General features: G+C 38.5%; 2 protein-coding genes across 4 annotated transcripts; one reads left to right on the top strand and one right to left on the bottom strand.

Moving 5' to 3' along the window:
- The first annotated feature begins 2,842 nt into the window (after positions 1 to 2,842).
- On the top strand, positions 2,843 to 13,893 carry LOC106959298 (multidrug and toxin extrusion protein 1-like). 2 transcript variants are annotated; one of them, XM_015051783.1, is made up of 17 exons: positions 2,844 to 3,321; positions 4,152 to 4,253; positions 4,360 to 4,428; positions 5,198 to 5,346; positions 5,443 to 5,485; positions 7,154 to 7,198; positions 7,602 to 7,699; positions 7,786 to 7,883; positions 9,074 to 9,187; positions 9,274 to 9,341; positions 9,409 to 9,517; positions 10,197 to 10,272; positions 10,763 to 10,832; positions 11,537 to 11,669; positions 11,774 to 11,868; positions 11,963 to 12,005; positions 13,569 to 13,893. In XM_015051783.1, exons 1-17 carry the CDS (start codon positions 3,190 to 3,192, stop codon positions 13,784 to 13,786), a joined length of 1,662 nt encoding a protein of 553 aa, XP_014907269.1. In that variant the 5' UTR covers positions 2,844 to 3,189; the 3' UTR covers positions 13,787 to 13,893. The 2 variants fall into 2 exon arrangements, with proteins under 2 accessions (XP_014907270.1, XP_014907269.1); XM_015051784.1 differs by lacking the exon at positions 4,360 to 4,428 and having other exon boundaries at positions 2,843 to 3,321.
- LOC106959296 (multidrug and toxin extrusion protein 1-like) lies at positions 12,092 to 20,788 on the bottom strand. Of its 2 annotated transcripts, none has more exons than XM_015051781.1 (18): positions 19,837 to 20,788; positions 19,444 to 19,545; positions 18,858 to 18,926; positions 18,626 to 18,774; positions 17,754 to 17,796; positions 17,595 to 17,639; positions 17,383 to 17,480; positions 17,199 to 17,296; positions 16,994 to 17,107; positions 16,840 to 16,907; positions 16,641 to 16,749; positions 16,484 to 16,559; positions 15,923 to 15,992; positions 15,664 to 15,796; positions 15,470 to 15,564; positions 14,486 to 14,584; positions 14,057 to 14,358; positions 12,092 to 12,340 (listed from the first exon to the last, which is right to left on the bottom strand). In XM_015051781.1, exons 1-18 carry the CDS (start codon positions 19,942 to 19,944, stop codon positions 12,337 to 12,339), a joined length of 1,782 nt encoding a protein of 593 aa, XP_014907267.1. In that variant the 5' UTR covers positions 19,945 to 20,788; the 3' UTR covers positions 12,092 to 12,336. The 2 variants fall into 2 exon arrangements, with proteins under 2 accessions (XP_014907267.1, XP_014907265.1); XM_015051779.1 differs by lacking the exon at positions 12,092 to 12,340 and having other exon boundaries at positions 14,003 to 14,358; positions 19,837 to 20,078; positions 20,572 to 20,788.
- Positions 20,789 to 20,801: the final 13 nt, after the last annotated feature.

The raw sequence follows: 20,801 nt of genomic DNA, 5'->3' as shown, positions 1-20,801 counted from the left end.
TCTGATTCAAATTAATACAGCCTACTCAAAGTGGATCAAAATTCTAAAATTAAGTTGAATTCTGGAGCACAATATGAATTTCAATCCGATTTATAATTCCATCAATTTAGTTTGGTTTATTTTTGTAAATAAAGGTAGTTTAATCAAAATGAATTTCCCACAGAGCTTAACTAAACTGAATTCAATTCCAGGCCCCGAAGTGAACAACAAATGTCATAAAACCTCGTGGTTTTAAAAAAGTCTTTTAAAAAAAGGTCTGGAAGTGAACTTGTATGAGATACAAGATCATTTCCAGATTCTGTTCAACTATGTTAGAGAAAATGTAGGGCAAATGTGGTTGGAGTGACTTCTTAGAGGGAAAAAGAAGAAAAAAAGCCTCCAGGAGTTGCCGTGCTAGGGAACGTTCCGTTTCTGGAGGCGTGCTTTGCCTGCACCACAAAATTGCTCAAACACAGGGTAACAGATGATCGTATAAACACAGTTCATTTATGTTCTGCTCCGCAAACCTTCCACTAGGTTCCTCGCCCTGAGGTTCTCAGTATTGTTTTATTTAAATGGCACTTTTACCAGCTCAGGAGTTAGAGTTAAGCTATATTTATGTAAGCGTCTTACTTCTTTTAACTTTAATCATAAAAAAACGTGCAGGCATAGGTCATCTCTAGCTGAAGTTCATCAAACTATCTTTATTTATCTGTATCTACAGGACCGATGCAGATAAAACAAGCGAGATGAGCTTCTTTGTGTCTGTTCTGTTTTTATTTTTTTATATGCTCTGTTCTTTTGAGAAAATGTAAATGCAGCTAAAGCGTGAGTTGGTGTTTGCTGCAAAGCTCCAACTCTGTGATAAGTTTTGCTTTTTGTGAATTTTATATCGGCTTGAATTCACTAAAAACATGCATTTGTGCCACAAATATAAAGTTAACATATTATGTTTCCTTAGTCTAAGAGAAAACTGGCAAATACTTTCAGATTTCGGTAACGCAGCAAAGCTAGCATATTATTGTTCAAAACAAAATACATTTTTTGCTTACCTTTTTGTTTAAAAACGTAAGTCATTTGAACTAATAAACACTCAGATGATTAAAAAGTATACTTTGAGATGCCTCTCATGTACACAATATTTCATCTTATTCAATTTCATAGATTCTTTTCTTTACCATATTAAAGTAGCGCACAGTTGCAACAGTCATTCCAAAAACTAAAATATACTAAAAATACTTTTTTTCTACAGTCACTACTTTACTTAGTTATGAAAATTAACAGCATTTTTTTAAAAAATTCAAACCTTTTTTTAAGCAATTATGAAATAAACTATGGTCACTAAAGAAAGTTAAATGACATTAAAATGTTTTTTTTTTTTTTTTTTTTACATCTCATTTCATTGAAATGTGTAAATAATTTTAGAGAAGTTATTCGCACAGATTTTGACTGAATGAAGCAATCATTTAATTCAGTTGAAAAGTTTTTCCTGACTCTAAGTATTGTTGATGTTTTGTTGACATCCCAACTTGAATCTGTTGAGAGTCGGGTGGGAGCTAAAAGTTTGGGTGACGACAAAGGTCTTCCAACCTCAAAAACTGGAAACATTGCAGGAAATCTGGTCAGCTATTATTGGGTGCTTCATTACTGCAATGATGATTTCCAACTGATTATTAAAAAGCCTTTATGAACTTCTTGTTGAATGAAAATAACTTCAAATCAAAATCTGTTAAGGATATCAGTAATTTTGATTTTAACCATAGATGTGATCAAATTATTAAGTAATGTGGTGCTATTTACACAAGTGATTGGGTTTGTTTCATTAGGTAATGTTTTATTGGTGCTGATACGAGCCTCATAAGTTTCTATGAAATTAAGCAAATTCTCTAGGAAGTTAGTTCAGAAAATTGCGCTTATATTCGTGGCTTTGTTTTATTTTTTTATTATTTTTGAACAATTGTAAACAAAATTAATCAATTAAAACTACTAAATCATTATTTAAACCCACCGTAACATGGGGTAGCCTACTGTAAGGTTGGTTAGCTGGCATTTAGCTCCCTCTGGTGGTCGCTTACAGTTGCTACAGGAAACATTTCTTCCCCAGAATTCGTAGGATCACTGTAATACCTTGCTGCTCAGAGGACGTTTTGTTTTACTGACTTCATTTGTTCAATTGTTTGTTAGTATACCTAGCAAATCAGCCAAACCATATGGCATTATCTATAATGTCTTTTAAACTGAATGATGTGGGCAACAGGCTCAGCAGACAGAATCAGAACAACAAAGCATGTGTTCAAATTCTGTGACTTGGACATTTTGGTTAAAATGTTTGTTTTTTCCTTATTCATTGAAGTTGGGTTGAATATCCACAAATTTTACTCAGGTAAGAATAGTAATGCTTAATAATAATATTGCATCTACTGCTACAGCTCAGTCCAGCTCTCCAAATAAAGGTTAAACAATATTAAGAGTAGCATTTGTTGTGATGACATACTGAAGCGGGAATGTTGGAAAGAGTAGGAGCATCTCAAAGGGACATAAGTCAATTTTAAGAAGTCAGCTGTGCCGTCAAATTTGTTTTAGGTTATGTTTGATACATACAGTATGTTTATAAAAATTCTGAAGACAACATTGTATATGTTCTGTAAAAAAAAATACATACCATCCCTTTATAATTTATTGTCATAACTATATCAATTCTATTTTGCGAAAAGAAAGAAAGAAAGAAAGAAAGAAAGGAAGGAAGAAGGAAAGAAAGAAAGAGGAAACGAAAAGAAGGTGAGTTATGATTAAGTTTTATATCCACCGGAATTGTCCTTCAATTTAGAGGGAATGGTTCACCCGCGTGACGTTATACGACAGTTTACACCGGGTTTCATCAGTCGTCGCGTTTTTTCACGTTCACATTCCGCATCTGACCAGGAGAGCTTTCAAGGAATCGTGTACGCTGTTATAGCAGGGCAAAAAAACGTTCCTGGTAGGCGAAGTCACGGGCGATAAACTGGGTCACCTGGCAACAGCTTCTCACAGCTGACCCACATAAGAGGACCACCTATAACAGCGGAAGACCAGAGAACTAGCGGATGTGCGCTGACTTCTCCAGAAGCTCTTCCTTGTCATTTTTTCCTCATAAGGAAGAGAAGCTTAACGAATCAAAAGTTCTTACTAAAGACGCGCCGAGAGACTGTGAAGCTAGTTTTGATCTCAGACATGGACGGAAGCGCTCAGAGGACACCTTTTCCTGCGTGGACCGAGTGTTGGGCAGTAAGACAGATCCGCACGCTGGTTCCGTTGGGTTTTAAAGGTGAAATTAAAGAGATGTCCAAGCTGGCCGCACCAGTGGTAAGCGTTCTGTGTTTAAATGAGCCGTCGCCCCTTTCTTAGAATACGTTAACTAAATCATTTTCTAGCCCTCTCTTGAACTCTTGAAGAGAGAACTTGTAACTTCAAGTTCTCTCTTGAAGTTACAAGAGAGAACTTGTAACTTCAAGTTCTCTCTTGAAGTTACAAGAGAGAACTTCAACTTCTCTCTTGTAACTGAGAAGTTGAAGTTGCTGAGAAAAATTCTTTAGGAGTTTTGTAATTGTAGATTCTCCCACTCTTCATTCTTTCACAAATACAAAACAGCAGTTACAACCATTCCCCCTTTTCAGCACAAAACACAAATTATATTATTTGAGTCACACTTAAAAAAAAATCTTAGTTATGATCCAAATGGTGCGAAATTAATCTGCATTCTTATGTCAGAAAAAAAAAAACTTGCGAATATTTCTTTATCATTCACAGACACAAACTATACTGTTCCACTTCACAGATTATGTTCCACAAATGATAAAATGTAAAAGTATTGCTCTAATATTTTTTGCTACACTCAGTCCAATACATTTGCAGCAAAACTAATGTATAATAATCTTTCTGTATTAAAATCTTCATGCAGATATTTATTTTGTAATTTTTCTTTTCTTAACACAGACACAAGTCAGTGAATGCAACTCCGCAAAACTGCGTATGCGAGTCACTAATCCTCCACAAATAGTTTTGCACCAAAAATACCTCTGTATGTGTGTTCTATGAGAAAGGTTAAGCAATCTACATGGGTACAATTGTATTCTAAGTATTAACTTACAAATATGTTTGCGTTGTCTCAGATTTCTGTGTATGTTGACTTTCAGATGTTGGCCCAATTAATGGGGTATGCTTTGAGTTTTGTCAGTACAGTTTTTTGCGGCCATCTTGGGAAGACAGAGTTGGCGGGAGTGTCTTTGGCCATAGCTGTAAGTATAAAAAAAAACAACAACAACTTCCTGTTGAACTAAATGTCATGAACCAATTAAATAGTTCAATCCTTGTTTTGTTTTTTGTTTTTTGTTACTTCCGCAGATGATTAATGTCACAGGTATATCCATTGGTTTTGGGTTGGCATCAGCATGTGATACGCTGATATCACAGGTATGAGCATCAACCACTAATAACTAGACACATGTACATATGCATAGGCCACACAGAAATATTTTAACATTTAATGAAATATGAATCGGTAACACAAATATGTACAATAAGTAGAGATGCACCGATCCACTTTTTTGACTTCCGATACTGATATCTGATGTTTAGTATCAGGCAATACCGAACCTAATCAGTGCTGAACTGACTTCAAATGTCTCTTTTTAAAAAAAAAAAAAACACAGACATAAATGTACCAAATTACAAATTTATGTGCCAACTTTGCACCAGTCCAGCAGACTTAGATTCACCAACAGCTTCACAAGCTTGGTCAAACATGTAAAAACAACAAAACTTTAGTTTTCTCAGTCAGTGCAATTAGGATTATAACAGCCAATGCAACATAAGAAACTGATGAAAGCAATAGATTGACTACCTTCAATAAACCTTCTTTCAAATGGTTCAGAAGGTGGATTAGGAATTCTAAGTGAAATAAATAAAGCATGATGTTGCTCAGAGCACAAAGCATAGATTTAGACTGAGTAGATCTACCCTTATAAATCAGGCACGTTGTCACCAATACCTGATCTAGTATTAGTATCAGATATCTGTATTTGATACTGATACAGATATCGCAAATGCGCATTGTTAAAACCGTGTGAAACATGTAGCAACTTACAGTCCGTACATATTATGTACATATTAAACAAACTGGCATGGCTGAAGTTTTCTTAGCATTCTGCATTGGATTGAAACATCCCCTCTATATTTTTAGACCTATGGGAGCGGTAACCTCCTGAGAGTCGGAGTCATTCTGCAGCGGTCCATCCTCATTCTGTTGCTGGCTTGTTTCCCCTGCTGGGCCATTCTCATCAACACAGAGCCCATTCTCTTGGCGGTCAGACAGGCGCCAGAAGTCGCCAGGTCAGCTAGCTGTCTCTTAGGAACCACTCCATCCTTTGCTTCTTGGACTTGATAATAATGCTTGCTTTGATTTTTGACTGTGAAATCTCTCCATAGTTTGGCTCAGATGTATGTAAAAATCTTCATGCCATCACTTCCAGTGAGTATGTTCTACATTCCAGGCCTCCAATTGGCTTATTTAAGATAGAAAGTCCTAAAAGTTTAGTACTGTCACAGTCTGGATGTTGGGCAGAGAACAAAACATCCATAAAACACTAAAACTTTGGTCATTTCTTAATTCACACTATGAAGAAAGATTATTTTAGCTGCATTAAATGTTCCCCAAATTTAAAGAAAACATGCAGACATGACCTGCACTGGTCTGTCGGTCAAACTTCTCTCATGGGAAAGTAGAAGAGAATAGTGGTTCTTTGCTGGGGTAGATGAGATCGATGAATAAGATTGGCTTCACATGAAAGTATTGACCGATAACAGATCTCCCAAAATTAAGGACATTGGCGCCGATAACTCGGCTGGCTGATAAATCAGTGCACCCCTAATCTGTTGACTTGTTTTGCGTCCATATGCTTGTGTACCTTTATCTTCTGTACTCTAGTCTGACCGGGAAACAGAGACTACACAGTTATATAAAGTTATATATTAACCCTCTAATCATAAATGAAATTTGTTTCATAAATGAAACAAACACTGTAAAATAATAAAGCTTAGAGTTCCATATACTTTACACTATGGGGCTTAAGCTGCCTCTTCATGTCATGTAAAGTTCATACGCTAATGTTCACATTTGTTCTCTCATTGCTATAACCCACATAAGTAAGCTACTTTAAAAGGGCAGTATTATGTACAATCAACTTTTTTTAGCTTTACATCATATTATAATGTTATTTCTTCATTAAAAACACACCTGAAGTGTTGCCTTGATTCTTTTGTGCTTTTTTGAGAAATCCTTTAATCTCCCATGGTAACCATTCAGCGGTGCAAAACACCTTGGTGGACCTAGCCCCCCCTTGGAGCTGCATCTTTCAAGCTTCCTCCTCACCGAGCATATCTCCCACTCGGTTCCTTCAGAGTAGCCAGCAGCAATTAGCAATCATCTGGTGAAACTGCACATCTGCTGAGCTCATTATACGAGCTACTTCTCAGTGTAATGCTGGTAAAAAAGTTGCTAAAGGGTTAATAGAGGAGCCATGTTGTGATGACTTCCTGAAGACAGAGCAGGAGTTTTTAAAGAGACAGGCCCAAATTGCAAGGCGTTAAATTACAAAGTCAAATTTCTTATATATATATTTGATATATACAGCATTTTTATAACAACGGAAGCTAACATAGTTATTTGATTGTGCTACAGAATAGCACAATATAATTGTATAATACATAATACTGCCCCTTTAAAACGTTATGGGGAAAAAAAATCAATGAGTCATATCTATTACCATCATTCACATGTTATGAGAACTACAACATGAGACACTAAAAACTGCCAGACAACAGACAGAGCAACAGTTGCATAGTAAGGACAAAAGATGATAACATTAGGGAAGACAGTCTGACTCCTTTTGCAGATGCTGAACAACATCTCCAGGAATGTAAACCTTGGCATGTCGGCTCAGACAAATTCATTCTGTGACAGTTCACAAGCAATAAAATAAAGACATAAGAATCAGATTAATAAAGTCAGTAGACGTTATTATCCTGTAATAAAATTGTTCCGGCATAAAAGCAAAACCTGGTGTTGATGCTGATTAAAGTAGATCTTTTGAAATTATGCCAACAACTTCAGTAAATCTTTTTTTTTGTCATATTACAGGCTACTTTCATGTTTTCCTTAGAATCACGATATCTCCAGAACCAGGTAGGTCCATTATTTTAACCCTACATAAGCTGAAATATTGCACTTAGATCTGGTGGAGTTGAACTATATAGTGATTCACGTCCCGTTTCCTAAAAGATTAGATGTGCAAAATGTGATAATTTATTATGTCAGGTCAGATTTAAAGGGGTTTTGTCAACTATGAATTCAAATAGCAAAGAGGTCAGAGCGTCCTAAATGAGTATGGTACAAGAAATGAAAATAAAAAAGAAAAGAGAACAAAAAGTAATTCTATCCATCAATTTTTATGTCTGCCGGATTACAGATGGTGGATGGAGTGTATACGATTGAATTTTTTATCAACTTATGTCCTTTCTTTGTTGGAGACAAGTCACTTTGAACGTGCTAAGTTGCTAATTAAAAACATGTGGCACTTTTATTTCAGGGCATCATCTGGCCGCAGGTCATCACAGGTCTAATTGTCAATCTGCTCAACGCCCTCATTAACTACATTGTGCTCTTTGTATTGAAAATGGGAGTAGCGTGAGTGTCTCACACATTTATTATTGTATTTTACACAAATGCATATATTTACATATTAAACAAGGGCATATTTATATGATCTTCAGGGGCTCCGCTGTTGCCAACACTTTGTCTGAGTTTGCCTTGGCTGGATTCCTTTATGCTTACATCATGTGGAAAGGTCTTCACAAGAAAACCTGGGCAGGTGACTAAATAATTGTGATGTTATTTAATGGTGAATAGCAGGACCCAAATGACAGGAGGGGAAAAGCAGCAAACAAACTATTTTACTTGAAAAGGGAATTCAAATACTGGGAAAACCAAAATTACATATCACTACAGGACCATAAGAAACTGATTGGTGAGAAACAGGATGAGCTGACCAACAGAGATATTTAAGCTGAAGAGTTAATTACAGAACAAGGAGCCAATGGTTGATTAGAACAGGGGAAACTGAGGGTGGAAGGGGCGATTAACTGAAGTTGAACTGAAGAGATGGATGAATGGCTGACAGAAGCTGTGTTTCCATTACAAATGTGCGCACATTTTTGTCAATATTCTGTTAATGTAAAAAAACAAACACCATTTTGCAATTGCATTGTTTCCACCAATTAAGAAATAAAATTAAAATTACATGTGAATAAGACTGTGAACATAAGTCATTAAAACGCATGGTGGTGACAGATGTAAACAGGCTAGCTAAACAGACACTTAAGCAGCCAGCTAAACAGCTAAGCAGATACTTAAGCCAGCTGGCACTCATCATCTGTCAACCATCAGCGGTTGGCGTCTTATTCAGGCGTTGGCGTGACAAACCCCTTATACCAGGGAGTGTCAATAACTGTTTTGGGTTATTGTAGTCTGCCAATTTACAGAAAAGCTGTGGACTCAATACACTTGAATGACACGCAATTTTTCATGAACTGTGATGCTAAGAGAGCTCTGGTGGAGCCAGCTGAACATTGTCCAAAAAAAACTAATCATTATCCTCCTACTACTTCCTGTTGTCGTCTTTTTCATCATTTTCACCAGTTGTGACATCCGGCTGTTGATCATGTGACTTGTGTGATGCGAACAGAAGTGTTTCCATTGCAGTTTTTCCGAACACATCTAGTTATGGGTTTAATTCTGTCTTCGTCTGGTCACATGTTACTTACTAATCTGCGTATCAGTGTGTGAATGTGGCTCTGGTCTAAAGTGCTTTGAGTGGTCAGTATTGAATACATAACACCTAACGGTCATGCCAATCTTATTTGTTAATAAATTAGCCTAAATTTGAAACATGAATGTGTTTTATTCATATAATCCATGTGAGCTGAAGAGTTTGAATAAGTTTTTGTACAACACTAACCATGTATAATATGCATTTAACTTCCTTTCTTCTGTCATATATAGGCTGGTCCAAAGAATGCCTCACCGACTGGAAATCTTATATCCAATTGGCTGTTCCTGGAATGGTCATGATGTGTGTGGAGTGGTGGACATATGAGATTGGAGGTTTTCTGGCAGGTAATGGCCTATCCCAAATTACAAATGTGAAGATGTTTTACTTTCTAAAACAACTTTGAAATCTAATACCTGTATCGGTTTGAAAGGTCTGATAAGTGAGGTTGAGCTTGGAACTCAGTCGGTCGTATACCAACTGGCAAATATTGCCTACATGGTGAGCTTTTTGAAGCTAGCAGTGAAGAAAAGGTTTTCAAATTGGTAACGTTTTTACGTTGTGGTAGTTCCCGTTGGGTTTCAGCGTTGCAGGCAATGTGAGAGTCGGAAATGCTTTGGGAGCCGGAGAAACGGAGCAGGCCAAGCTGTCTGCGAAAGCTGCAATATTCTGTGGAGGTCAGTGAGCACTTAAATCATATACGCATTTAGACTTCTTTCTCACTTTTTGAGACACTTTAAAGTGATCCAATCATCTGTAGTAAAACGCTGAGTCAATGCTAGGGCAAAAAAAAAAAATCTATATATATGAGCTTTTTACTGCAAAAACACAAGATAATGCCAAGTGTTTTGGTCTAGTTTCTAGTGTAAACATCATAATGTGGTTGAAGTACGGTTAAATTACATTTTGGTCCCTCCCCTCCACCCCAATTTAACATTTAGACACATGTGGAAATGGGTGCAAACAGATGTGAAATTATACAACTGTAGATCTTTGAAAAGCATTAGTTGAGCCTCCTGCACAACCAAGAAAACCAGCTTTTCGATGTTTGGTAGCTCTTGGGCTGCCTTTATAAGCAGTAGAAATCCAAATGGAAGTATAAAAAAGTGTAAAATTTCTGAATTTGGTATAATATGTCCCCCATTTAGATGCCTTGAGCAAAATTATTATGGCATTCATTCACATGATGAGTTTTTTCACAGGATCTGAAAGCTTGGAACCTTTAACGTAATATGTGAAAACATGATTTAATAAAGTAAAAGTTCGTCTTTTCCCACAATCTCTATACATGTTCTTTAGCAGCAGCATAGTAAGTGTGTGTTGTTAGCTCACTTGGCATGTTGCCCTTTACAACAGGATCGGTGTCCGTTTGCTTGGCCGTCCTCATCGGGTGTCTGAAGAATCATATCTCTTACATCTTCACATATGATGAGTAAGTACATGTTTAACATTAAACCAACTGGAGTCAGTCCTGTTTGTGAAAGGTGAAGTCACGCTCGACTACTGAAGAGATGACTCAGATTGGCCTTTGAGCATTAAAGTAGGCCTTATCTAATTGTAAACCTGTGAACCTGGCTGACATACTGTGCGACATAAAAACTAGGTCCAAAGGTTTGTGTTATTTGTAATCAGGTGCTCTACACCAGTGTTTCCCAACCCTGGTCCTCAAGGCACACTGACCTACATGTTTTAGATGTTCCCCTGCTTCAACACACCCCAATCAGCCATCAATTGAAATCAAGTGTGTTGAAGCAGGGGAACATCTAAAACACCAGGGTTGGGAAACACTGATCTACACTGTGCAATTTCAGGAAGAAAAACAGTCACTTTTGTTAATGAGATTAATAAGAATAGCTTTTGTATCTTCATGATTATCATAATAGTACTACAGTGATATTTACTATATATAATTTTGTTTTCAGGCAAATTAGGGAAAGGGTTGCAGAAATTATATCTTTTTACGCTCCATTCATCATCCTGGATGCCATGTCTGTAAGTATCTTTGTCATTTCCTACAGAAAAATGTTTAAAAGATCACAAAAGTATACTCAAAGAAAAGCAGATCTAAAAAATGCACATACCCCTGAAGCCTTTGTGATGACAATTATATCATTGTAAATCACTGAAAAACATTTTAGACCTTTTAATGTATGTGTTCAATTGAAAAACAAATCTGTTAACGTGAAAGAGTAAAGAAAAGATTATGCTAAGATGACTTGTTTACATAAGTGTGCACACATTTTATCCCACCAAGACAAATGACTTAGACTAATGTCTTTTCTCAGATGTGCATTGCAGCTCAAACCACAGTTTGCATCAATCAGGAGAGGGTTACAAAAGAATTAACAGCATTTCAGTGTATGTACTCTGTGGCAAAGTGAGAATAGTGATCAGTAAAAAAGAACGATGTTGATGATGCTGACATAACAAAAACTGGCACAGATAAAAGATAAAAACTTTTTGGCGAATCTTCCAATCGTCCAACAGGAACAACAAAGACGCTGTAGGACTTTTGGGCAAGCGCTGGTTGTGTTCCTTTAGAGTAAACGTTCCCTTTGCTCTCCATGTGTACTTTTGCTGTATTTCACCCTAATCAGTCTAAATTTTTACATTACGAGAAGCTACCATTTTTAGAGGGGTGTGTAACGTCACTTTTTGTGAAGTCTAATCTTTTCTTTTACACTCCACACAACCAGGCTGCCTCTGGTGGGATCATCAGAGGGGCGGGTAAACAGAGAGTTGGGGCTATTTGCTACTTCTTGGGATTTTATGGCATCGGATTTCCTATTGGAATCCCCCTGATGTTTGCTGCCAAACAAGGAATAAAGGGTAAGATTTAAAGTTAAAAAGTGTCTCAAAACAATGAAATTCTAAGTCTTTATTTAGATTTTAAAATTGATCCGACATGATGTATAATATCTTTCTTTACCAAGGTCTATGGACTGGGCTGTTTATCTGTGTGTCACTGCAATCCACATTCCTGATTTTCTATCTGCTCAGGATGAACTGGAAGACGGCTACAACAGAGGTTCGCATTTCAAGTTAAAATGTTGCTTATTCTAAAACATCAAAGATTTTTTTTCTTCAATAACATTTGATTTAAACATGATTTTATCTTTCAGGCTCGGATCAGAGCAGGCGTGATGGGCAGTTCTTCAGACACAAGTAAGAAAGAGATGCTGTACTGCTTTTCTCCATTCATGTAGAGGATTTCTATCAATGTGGACCAATATGAGACCATCAACACAATGCAGTCATGACTAACAGACATTTATTAATCAAAGACAACAACAGATTATTCGTCATTAACAATCACCTACAACAGCCCAAAGAAGGTTGTAGAATCAGTTTCCCATCTATAGCCTTAACCCAACAACAAACAAACAGGGAAAAACTTAAACAAGGCCAACAATCAGTATTATCAGGAAGCTTGAAAAGAAGAGAGCAATAGTTCTCCTTTTCCTTTGGTTTCTATCATGTGGTCATCAGACCAGGGTCACCTATAGGAGAAAACAGACAAAGTGATACGTGATCACCTTCAGAGGGAAATGATTATTCATTGGATAGCATCCACTGTGTGTGCACGGGTGAAACCAAGACGGTGGGAAACAAGTTATACTGCAGGTTTAAATGTAAGTTTCAGTCACAGGAAAGTTGTCAGATGCTTCATAGGCATCGTCTCAAGAATGGTTTAGTTCATACAAATGTCTCGTTTTCTGCAAATGTTATGATTTTCAGTTAAAGATTAAAAGAAGTCGGCACATAATGTTCCATTAAAGTTTCACTTCCCTAATGTTTAACACAATTTACTGTGTTAAACATTTTTGCTAAGTCATCCTTATAATAGCCCATAAAGCCAGACATCCCTAAAGACACTCTCTGGGGCTCCAATATTTTTCCAGTCCAGAAAGAATATAAAAATATAAGAGGGGTAGAATTTAGTAGACAAGCCAGGTTTTCAGAAGTAATTCCTAATATCTGGGAAGTAACCTCTAAGTTCAAGAACTATAAGTACAGCAAAGTAAGCTCCAAGTTCAAAAAGTATAATTAAAGTTCTAGAAAGTAAGCTCAGAAAGTACAGTTTAAGTTCAAGAAAAAAAACCTCGACACTTTAATTCTGGGAAAGTACAAACTGCATTGTGTATAACTACCAATGCTTACTGTACAAACGTTTGCAACAAGGCAGCCAGAAGGTACTTTCCCCAGTTGACTTCCCCAAAATAAGCAGCAGCTCTTCTCATGGTAAAAATGCTAAAGGCCTGTACTTGTACACAAGTCCAGAGGACCTCAAAGTGCTTCACACTACATTCAGTCATTCACCCAGCCGTCTCCACATGTATCTTGTGGCACATCAAAAGAACTGTTCTTCCCCTCAGCTCCTTCTCAAGCATGTTGACGAACAGTGTAAACAAGCTCAAACCCAATGCTTCCACAGAAAATACCCAGCAAGCAGCTCAGCCAAAAGCCTTGCTCTCTCTGTGGGTAAAAATATGGTCTGTTGTTCCCTAACCTGGGGAGAAACTACTTTGCTTTTCCTACATGTAAAATTTCCACAACCATTGGAATCACTTTGTCGAGGTCTCTGGGTGACGCTTAACAATGGACTCCTGTCTGTTTAGTCCTCATTAGCTGGTCTCTTCTGTTTTAATAAAGCTTCAGACAAGCTAACAGTTACACATCATGTTCCAAAAGAGTCTAAATGTGTGTCTTTCACATTTCCATGAACAGGTCCCCAATCAGAAGACGCAGATCATTCGCTAAGCGTGAGAGACACCATGTATCTGGTTGACACAGAAGAGGTTTCGCTGGAAGTCCAGCCCTCCTTCAGGAGCCTGGTTCTGCGAAGAGGTTTAGCTCTGGCTGGGATGCTATTGATCCTGGCTGCTGGAATCATCATAAACCTGCTGATCACGAACTTGACTATGAGTAAAGTGTCATTGCAGTGAGCGAGCAAAGTTCTTTGCCTCAACCGGAAAGCAAAACATAGACGTCTGCGACTCGGGACGCAGCCTGACAGGGGAAAGGTGTAAGATGATCAGCAGGAAGCAAAGAGAAAACAGACAGAGCAAAAGTAGCATGATTATGATTTTTAAAGCGAGATTGTTCTCTAGAATGACAAGAGTTATCTCTAATTAGTATATGGATCGTTACAGTCACATATTGTCAGAGAGAGCTGAGTCAAACTGAAGACTGTTCGAACATCAGCTCCGACTCACTTTGACTGTCCATTAGGGACCAGCACAGTGGAGAAAATTGGATCAGGCGGATGCGTTGCATTGATCCGACCTGCTGCGGTGCGGTTGCCCTCTGCAGACCGGAACTCTGGCAAAGGAACAAGGAAGTGCACGACTGCTCCGACAGCTAGCAGAGCCACCGCGGCTAACACAGCGAGGCCTCTGCGGACGATCAGCTGGGTGGTGGAGAGGTGGCCGTCTGTCCGGCTGACCTCACGGCCACCTGGCCTTTCAGCATGTCCGTCCTGATCCTCTGTACCAACACATATGTATCCATCTGCTGACTGTGGAAAAGAATACCATCACGCTTCTATTAATTTTCTTCTGCTAAAGACCAAAATATGGGTGTTAATTTATACAAAGAAATTAAACTGATAAATAAAAATGTTTTAAATTTCAGAGTGTGCTTACTTTTCCATTCCAGGCCATCTGACCTGTTCCCTCAGCGTCTGCGAGGCCAGAGGTGCTTAGTAATGTCATGTTGGTGGTTTTCTGAGCTCGTTTCAAAGCCTTTAACAGAAGAACAGAACGTCAGAAAGTTTCTACGCTCAAGCATAAAGGATCACATTCACTCTGAGGTTTTATGTGATCCTTGAAAGATTATTTTCACCCTGTGAACTTTGTTTTGTGATTTGTCACACCGCAACCACAAACATCCACGTCCTTTATTGGCAAGTAGCAACAGAAAAGTGCTACACTGAGAAGTGATCATGGTTTTCCTGTTTTGGAGGGATTTTTTTGTACAAATATAAAAACTTGAAAAGTGTAGAAGGTATTTCTAGCTAGCACACCTGAATAAATACATTGTACACAACCCCATTACTGTAATTACATGTGCTTTGTTTGTCTTTTCAAGTGAGGCTCTACTTGGAGATTGATAGATCATTTCTGCAAAGAGTTCAGTTCTAGTGGATGGAAAGCCTTTGTGAACAAATATTTTCAAAACTTTGTCACCGTTTCCAAATTTGATTTAGGTTTGGACTCTAACAGAAGCATTCATAGCTAAAAGTAAGAACTATTTTCTGCTGTGACTGCAGTTTATTTCATGTAAAAAAAAAAAAAAAAATTTTGGTTTTTGCAGACACTCTGTGGCAGTAGAGATGATCATACTTCCGTCTTTTTATTTATTTTCTGTAGCCCATAGCTTTAAGTACTAAAAATCTATCCATGTTGTCTCTGGTGTAGGCTTGGTGAGGTTGGTTAAATGTTTGCTGTTCTTGTTTGATTATGTTCCTAATGTTCTCAGCAAATTTTTTCAATCTATCTTCCCATACGCTCTTCCCAGCTGTTGATTTTGCCACTAATAACATATAACCCTCCTTGTTTAAGTTGAACTTCAATAACCTACTTTAAAATTTGTGGGTGCAATGTGATGCGATGTGCTGTTTACCATACCTCCTCTGTCACTTTCTCCCAGTTCAGTCTGAAGATGACGATAATGTAGAAAGTTGATTGCAAAATGACACAAACCAGCAGTCCCAGCCAAAAACCTGTGCAGAAAACAACTTGGGTAAGTTCAAAATGGCTTCGTTCTCATAAAAAAGAAATCATAATAAGAAATCTACAAACAAGTACCAGAGTTTAAATACCTAGAACTCTCAGTTTAGCAACAAACATGAAAGTGACGCTCAGTGTAAGGCCTATGCAGTAGTATCCCACGAAGTTAGCCACAGCAGGTATCTTCTGCTTGCCTGTGCCCAAGAAGATGCCAGTGCAAACCCCCTGCAGGTATGAAACACATGTCAGTATGCATGCAGCTTTACTTTCTGACAGTTTCAGGCTGGACATTCCTGAAGTTATGTGCAAATGTTTAAGGGTAAAAAAAAGAAAAACAGCATTAGAACTCACCACAAGTCCATCAAAGAACTGAAGGAAACAGTAGGCATTCATCAAATGAGAGACCAAACCTATGATCTTCCTGAAAGTAAGATTTAGTCATTTGAGTATGTGACAGTGTTTTAAACAGAGTGTTACCGTTATTGAAAAGTAAGTAGAGCTGAGTGAAGGTGTGAAGTTTGACACAAAATTGGTCTCAAATTTTTGTTCAGCAAATTTGGCGTCAAATTCACAAAATTTGACACCAACATTCATGCTGCAAAAATGTTTTATGCTGCTGTCATTTTAAAGATATTCATAAATGTTTCTAGAGGTCATCAAAGAGGTCACCAAAGGTCATCAAAGCAGTCCCACCGCATTTACAAAATCAAGCAAATTTGGTTTATTTTGCCACTAATATATTTATTAGTGGTGCTACAAAGGTTTTAGCACAATTTATATCACTTTTGTTAGAATTTTTTTAAATCTTAAAAATCATAACGCCACAAATGATTTTTGCTGCGCAAATGTAGCACAGTTGCTTGACCCTGTATTTCATTTGATTTTGTTACTAACAGAGCTGTCCAGACTCACTCGTCAGACGTGAAGATGAAGCCGATCACCGTTTTGGAGCACCAAAGCACAACTCCTTCCACAACCGCAAAGGTAGCTGCACGACAAGAGTTGAGGAATCTAAGAAGCAACACCCGTGAGAAATGGAAAAAGCTGTAATAGAAACGTTTTCACTCACCTGCGAGACAGAGGGACACCTTGCTGGTCAGAAGGGCCCTGGCGTGGTCTCCTGCGCCGAGAGCATTCCCCACTCTAGCGCATGTCGCTGCTTGAAGGCCGAGTGGAAACTGTGTGTTCAGGAATTACAACATAAAGTGTTTGAGTCGATAACTGTTGAAAAACGAGTCGGCACTGCTCTGAGGTCCAGTCGGTCCTACCATGTAGGTGATGAAAGCGATCATTATCACAGCATGCTGGGCTGCCAGCTCGTCCTCACTCAGCATTCCTGATTGTTACAAACAAACAGGAATGTCTTATGTTTTTTGTCGTTATCATTGTATACGATGTGAGTTTATGCGGTATCTATATTACCTGCAAAGAAGCCACCAAGTTCATAAACCCACCACTCAAAACACTTCATTAAGGTACTGGGGAGGGCCAGTTTCATGTAGGAGCCCCACTCCTGTAGTGATTCCACAGACCAGCCTGCAGGGGGCGACACAAACCCATTTATGTCTGAAAAATTTGTTTAAAATCTCAAAACATTTCGACCGCTGAGGGTGATACTGTCCCTCACCTTCCCATGTTTTTACATGCAGCCTCTTCCACCGGATATAAGCGAACAGAAAAGAACAGATGTATATCTGAGACAGAGTGTTTGCCGCAGCAGAGCCACTGTAACGCACAAGCAGCAGCGAGATAATGAGAGTGAGCGTTATCGTCCTGTTCACATTTGTCTGGAAATGAGTGTGCATGCTGACCTCACTCCCAGGTTCAGGCAGTAAAGCAAGAGGTAGTTTGTAGCGACATTCGCTACGTTTGCCACGGCGGCTGTGTAGAGCTGTGGCAGGATTATACCCTAAGTACGCAAACAGAAAAATAAAAAATAAAAAAAAAATAAAAAATCAGCATGAATTCAACAAGATTTGCGACATTTCAATAAGCAGTGTTTGTGTCAAACCTCTGGACACACCTGGTTCTGCAGGTAAGACACTTGAAGGTTGTGTAGAAACATTGCCTAAAAAGAAAGATGCTTTATTTGTCCTATTAATATTTTATGACACAGACGCTGGTAAAAAAAATTAAATCATTAATGAAAGCTTGTGTTTGTTAGAATAAATGTGTGACTCACTGGCACAGCGGGGAGGAAGGCTGTTATATACAGCTGAGCAATTCTGTCAACAGACACAACAGGGTTTGCTTAGGAAACAGCTGGTTTTTATTCAGCTGAAAAGTCTTTTTAAAAAATCTCCACTGTATTGTTTAAAAATGCTCTCAAATCTAAAGAAAATATCATTTGATAAACAGGGTAGAATTTTACACAGAAATACATTAAAAATAACTTGATAGAGAAATTGAGCAAATTCCATGTGAATGTGTTGAAACTCTTGGTCATAATTCCAGTTTTAAAATTCTTGGTAAATTCTGTCCATATGCAAGATTGAAAAGCTCTGGTGTTCACGTTTTAAAGAGAATAATATGTATATTTTTTCATTATAATAGATAGAGAAAAAAACAGACTTGTGCCTTCGAAGTAATTAAAAGTTACTTTCTGTAATTTATGAAAAATGTTTCTATAACTTGGAGATAATTTATTTATACCAACAGTTTACGTTTTGGGAACAAAATGAGTTCTTTATCTCAAGTAACATATGATACAAAATTAATTCCCAGAGAGTACCCAGTAATTACTGTAATTAGTAATTAGTGAGCTGTAAGCTCCAGAAAACTATATGAACTAAGGTACCAGGACATTAACATGTTAATTTCAATAAATTCGTTACATCAATTTTGACCAATTAAATGCATTCTTTTATTCTGGGCGGAACCTTTGTGTTTGTGTGTTTCAGGTACACCTGTAAATCTGACGCACGAGTGACATCCTTTATCAACAGCATTGGATGACACAGGCGCTTCTCTTCTCTTGGCCCACAGAGGGTTAATTTTTGCTTCATAAAACAGTCTGATGGGACGCAGTGCAACATGTTTATGTCAGTGAGGTACCTGGCCACCTCAGGGTCCTGCCCCACACACAGCAGGACGGGCTGTGCGTTGATGAGCAGCCCCCAGCAGGGCAGGCAGAACAGCAGCAGGATGATGACGCTCCTCTGAAGGATCACGCCCACCTGCAGCAGGTTCCTGCCCCCAAACGTCTGTCAAACATCACACACATTTTAAACTCCAGACCTGAAAGAAGCTCTGATGAAACTGACATATGACAAAATGGCTTCCAGACCTGAGATATGAGAGTATCACACGCCAGGCTCAGACCATACCCTGTGGCTGCAGTGGTAACGTTGATGGTCTGAAAGGAATCCGCAGTGTTTTACGTGACATTCCTTTCACTTTAAAGCAAAAGGTATGATGCAATACATTTAGAAACAACCGTCATTTCTGTCCACTTGTTGTTAGGATATTATATGACGAAATCTTACAAAGTATTTTTGGTCTAGCGTCTACTGTAAATATTTTAGTACAACTGAAATAAAACAAGTACGTTTTTAGTAAAAGATAGAAGCTTGTTTTAAGTAAATAACTCCTCAACATTGATGAAACAGTGCCAGGTCCACTAGCAGATTATTTCACTTATAATAAACAATTTTCCCCAAGTTATAAATGTAAATAATCTGCCAGTGGAATTAGCACTTTTACATCAAGAGAAAGGAATATTTGACTCTCAACATGCTCCTATATCTTGCTGAAAAGTTACTGAAAAGTTAGTAAGTGTACGAAGACATTTGCACTAGAAAATGTAGACCAAAAAATACCTTTTTTGTGTTTTGGCAGCGTATAATCATTGTTTCATTTTTCTGATCACTTACAGCAGAAGCCAACCCGTAGCCGGCCATCACGTTGTTCCCTAGACGCCCACAGAACATTGTGACCACAAAAGGCAGGAGGTAATTGAGGATTCGAGACAGCAGCTGGAAAGAAAAATGCTAACATCAAAGGTGAAGCAGCCACCAGTGACAGATGATATTACAGTAAGCACAAGTTGCAATTAATTATTGTTGTCAACAGCTTTGGATTTGATAAATGAGCTTTGACAATGGCATTTTCTTTCCGCTCCTTCATCAGTCAGCGACTAAATTCTGCCAGATACTGTCCTGGCTGTAAGGCTTACACCTCTTCTGTCTTTCTTTGGCCGAGAACGTCGATCGTCTGGTGTAACCTACGCGGTCAGAACGGGGCATGCAGGCAGTGCAGGTCCTTACCAGAGGACCCGTCATCCTCAGGATGTGGTACAGTTCCTCCCTGTGGGGCGAGGGAACCCTGCGGCGCAGCCAGCTACAGCAGAAAAGCCTGTCGCTGGACGCTTCCATGTCTCAAGTGTGCATCCCTCCAGCGCAGCCCCTTGTTTTTCCTCCAACATGCGTGTCTTTGTTGTGTTCTGGATGCTGCCAAGGATGGAAATCTTGCTGTGATCACAGCTTCCCTGGAGGTAGGCCAGAGCCGGCTGAAACAACAGAGATTGAACAACAAAGACGAGAAAACTCTGTAATCACAACAGAGAGCGAAATGGGGGGGGAGAGACTTGAAAGTGGGGAATGTTCAGACCTAGGTAATGAAATATGTAAGGGACAATGAACTTGTTCTGGTGAGGGGAGGGGGATTTCTGGCAAGAATCTGATTTTTATCACTTCATTCGAAGGTTGGCTCCTTATCTAATCAGTACAGCGGCGACAGAATTAATGTGACCTGATGCCACATGCAGGAATAAGATGAAATGCCCCCCTCAAAACATTCTTTCAATCATAAAGGAAGATGGGAAAGACAAAAAAAACACACTTTTAAAGTAAGGCAGATGAGTGTTGATCTTTATGTGTAAGGATTTTGCTGCAGTAATACAGGTACATAAACTTGCCCACATCTGCAGTCAGAACTATCACCACAAAGTTCAGAATAATTTTAACTGTGACACACGAGGTTAAATGAAGACATTTACTCACCAAATGCCATCAGCTAACTGTTGGGGAATTGGAGCATAGCGTAATATGTTACCATCTTAAAGTGTGTGATTTTTAAAAACAGGAGGCCCCACCATCCTCAGGATGCGCTGTCATTTGATTGACATCGCTAAGACCCGCCTCCTGTCTCTAATTGGCTGTTCCTGACCGAGCTGCAGAAGGCGGCAGAGGAGATCCATGCTTTCACAGATTATCTGTCTCATACTTTATTG

This window comes from Poecilia latipinna, unplaced genomic scaffold (genome assembly GCF_001443285.1).
Source record: "Poecilia latipinna isolate Pla-1442-1.1 unplaced genomic scaffold, P_latipinna-1.0 Scaffold1065, whole genome shotgun sequence".
Lineage (NCBI taxonomy): Eukaryota > Metazoa > Chordata > Actinopteri > Cyprinodontiformes > Poeciliidae > Poecilia > Poecilia latipinna.
The sequence above is the reverse complement of the archived record's forward strand: the minus strand, read 5'-3'. Positions and strand labels throughout refer to the sequence as shown.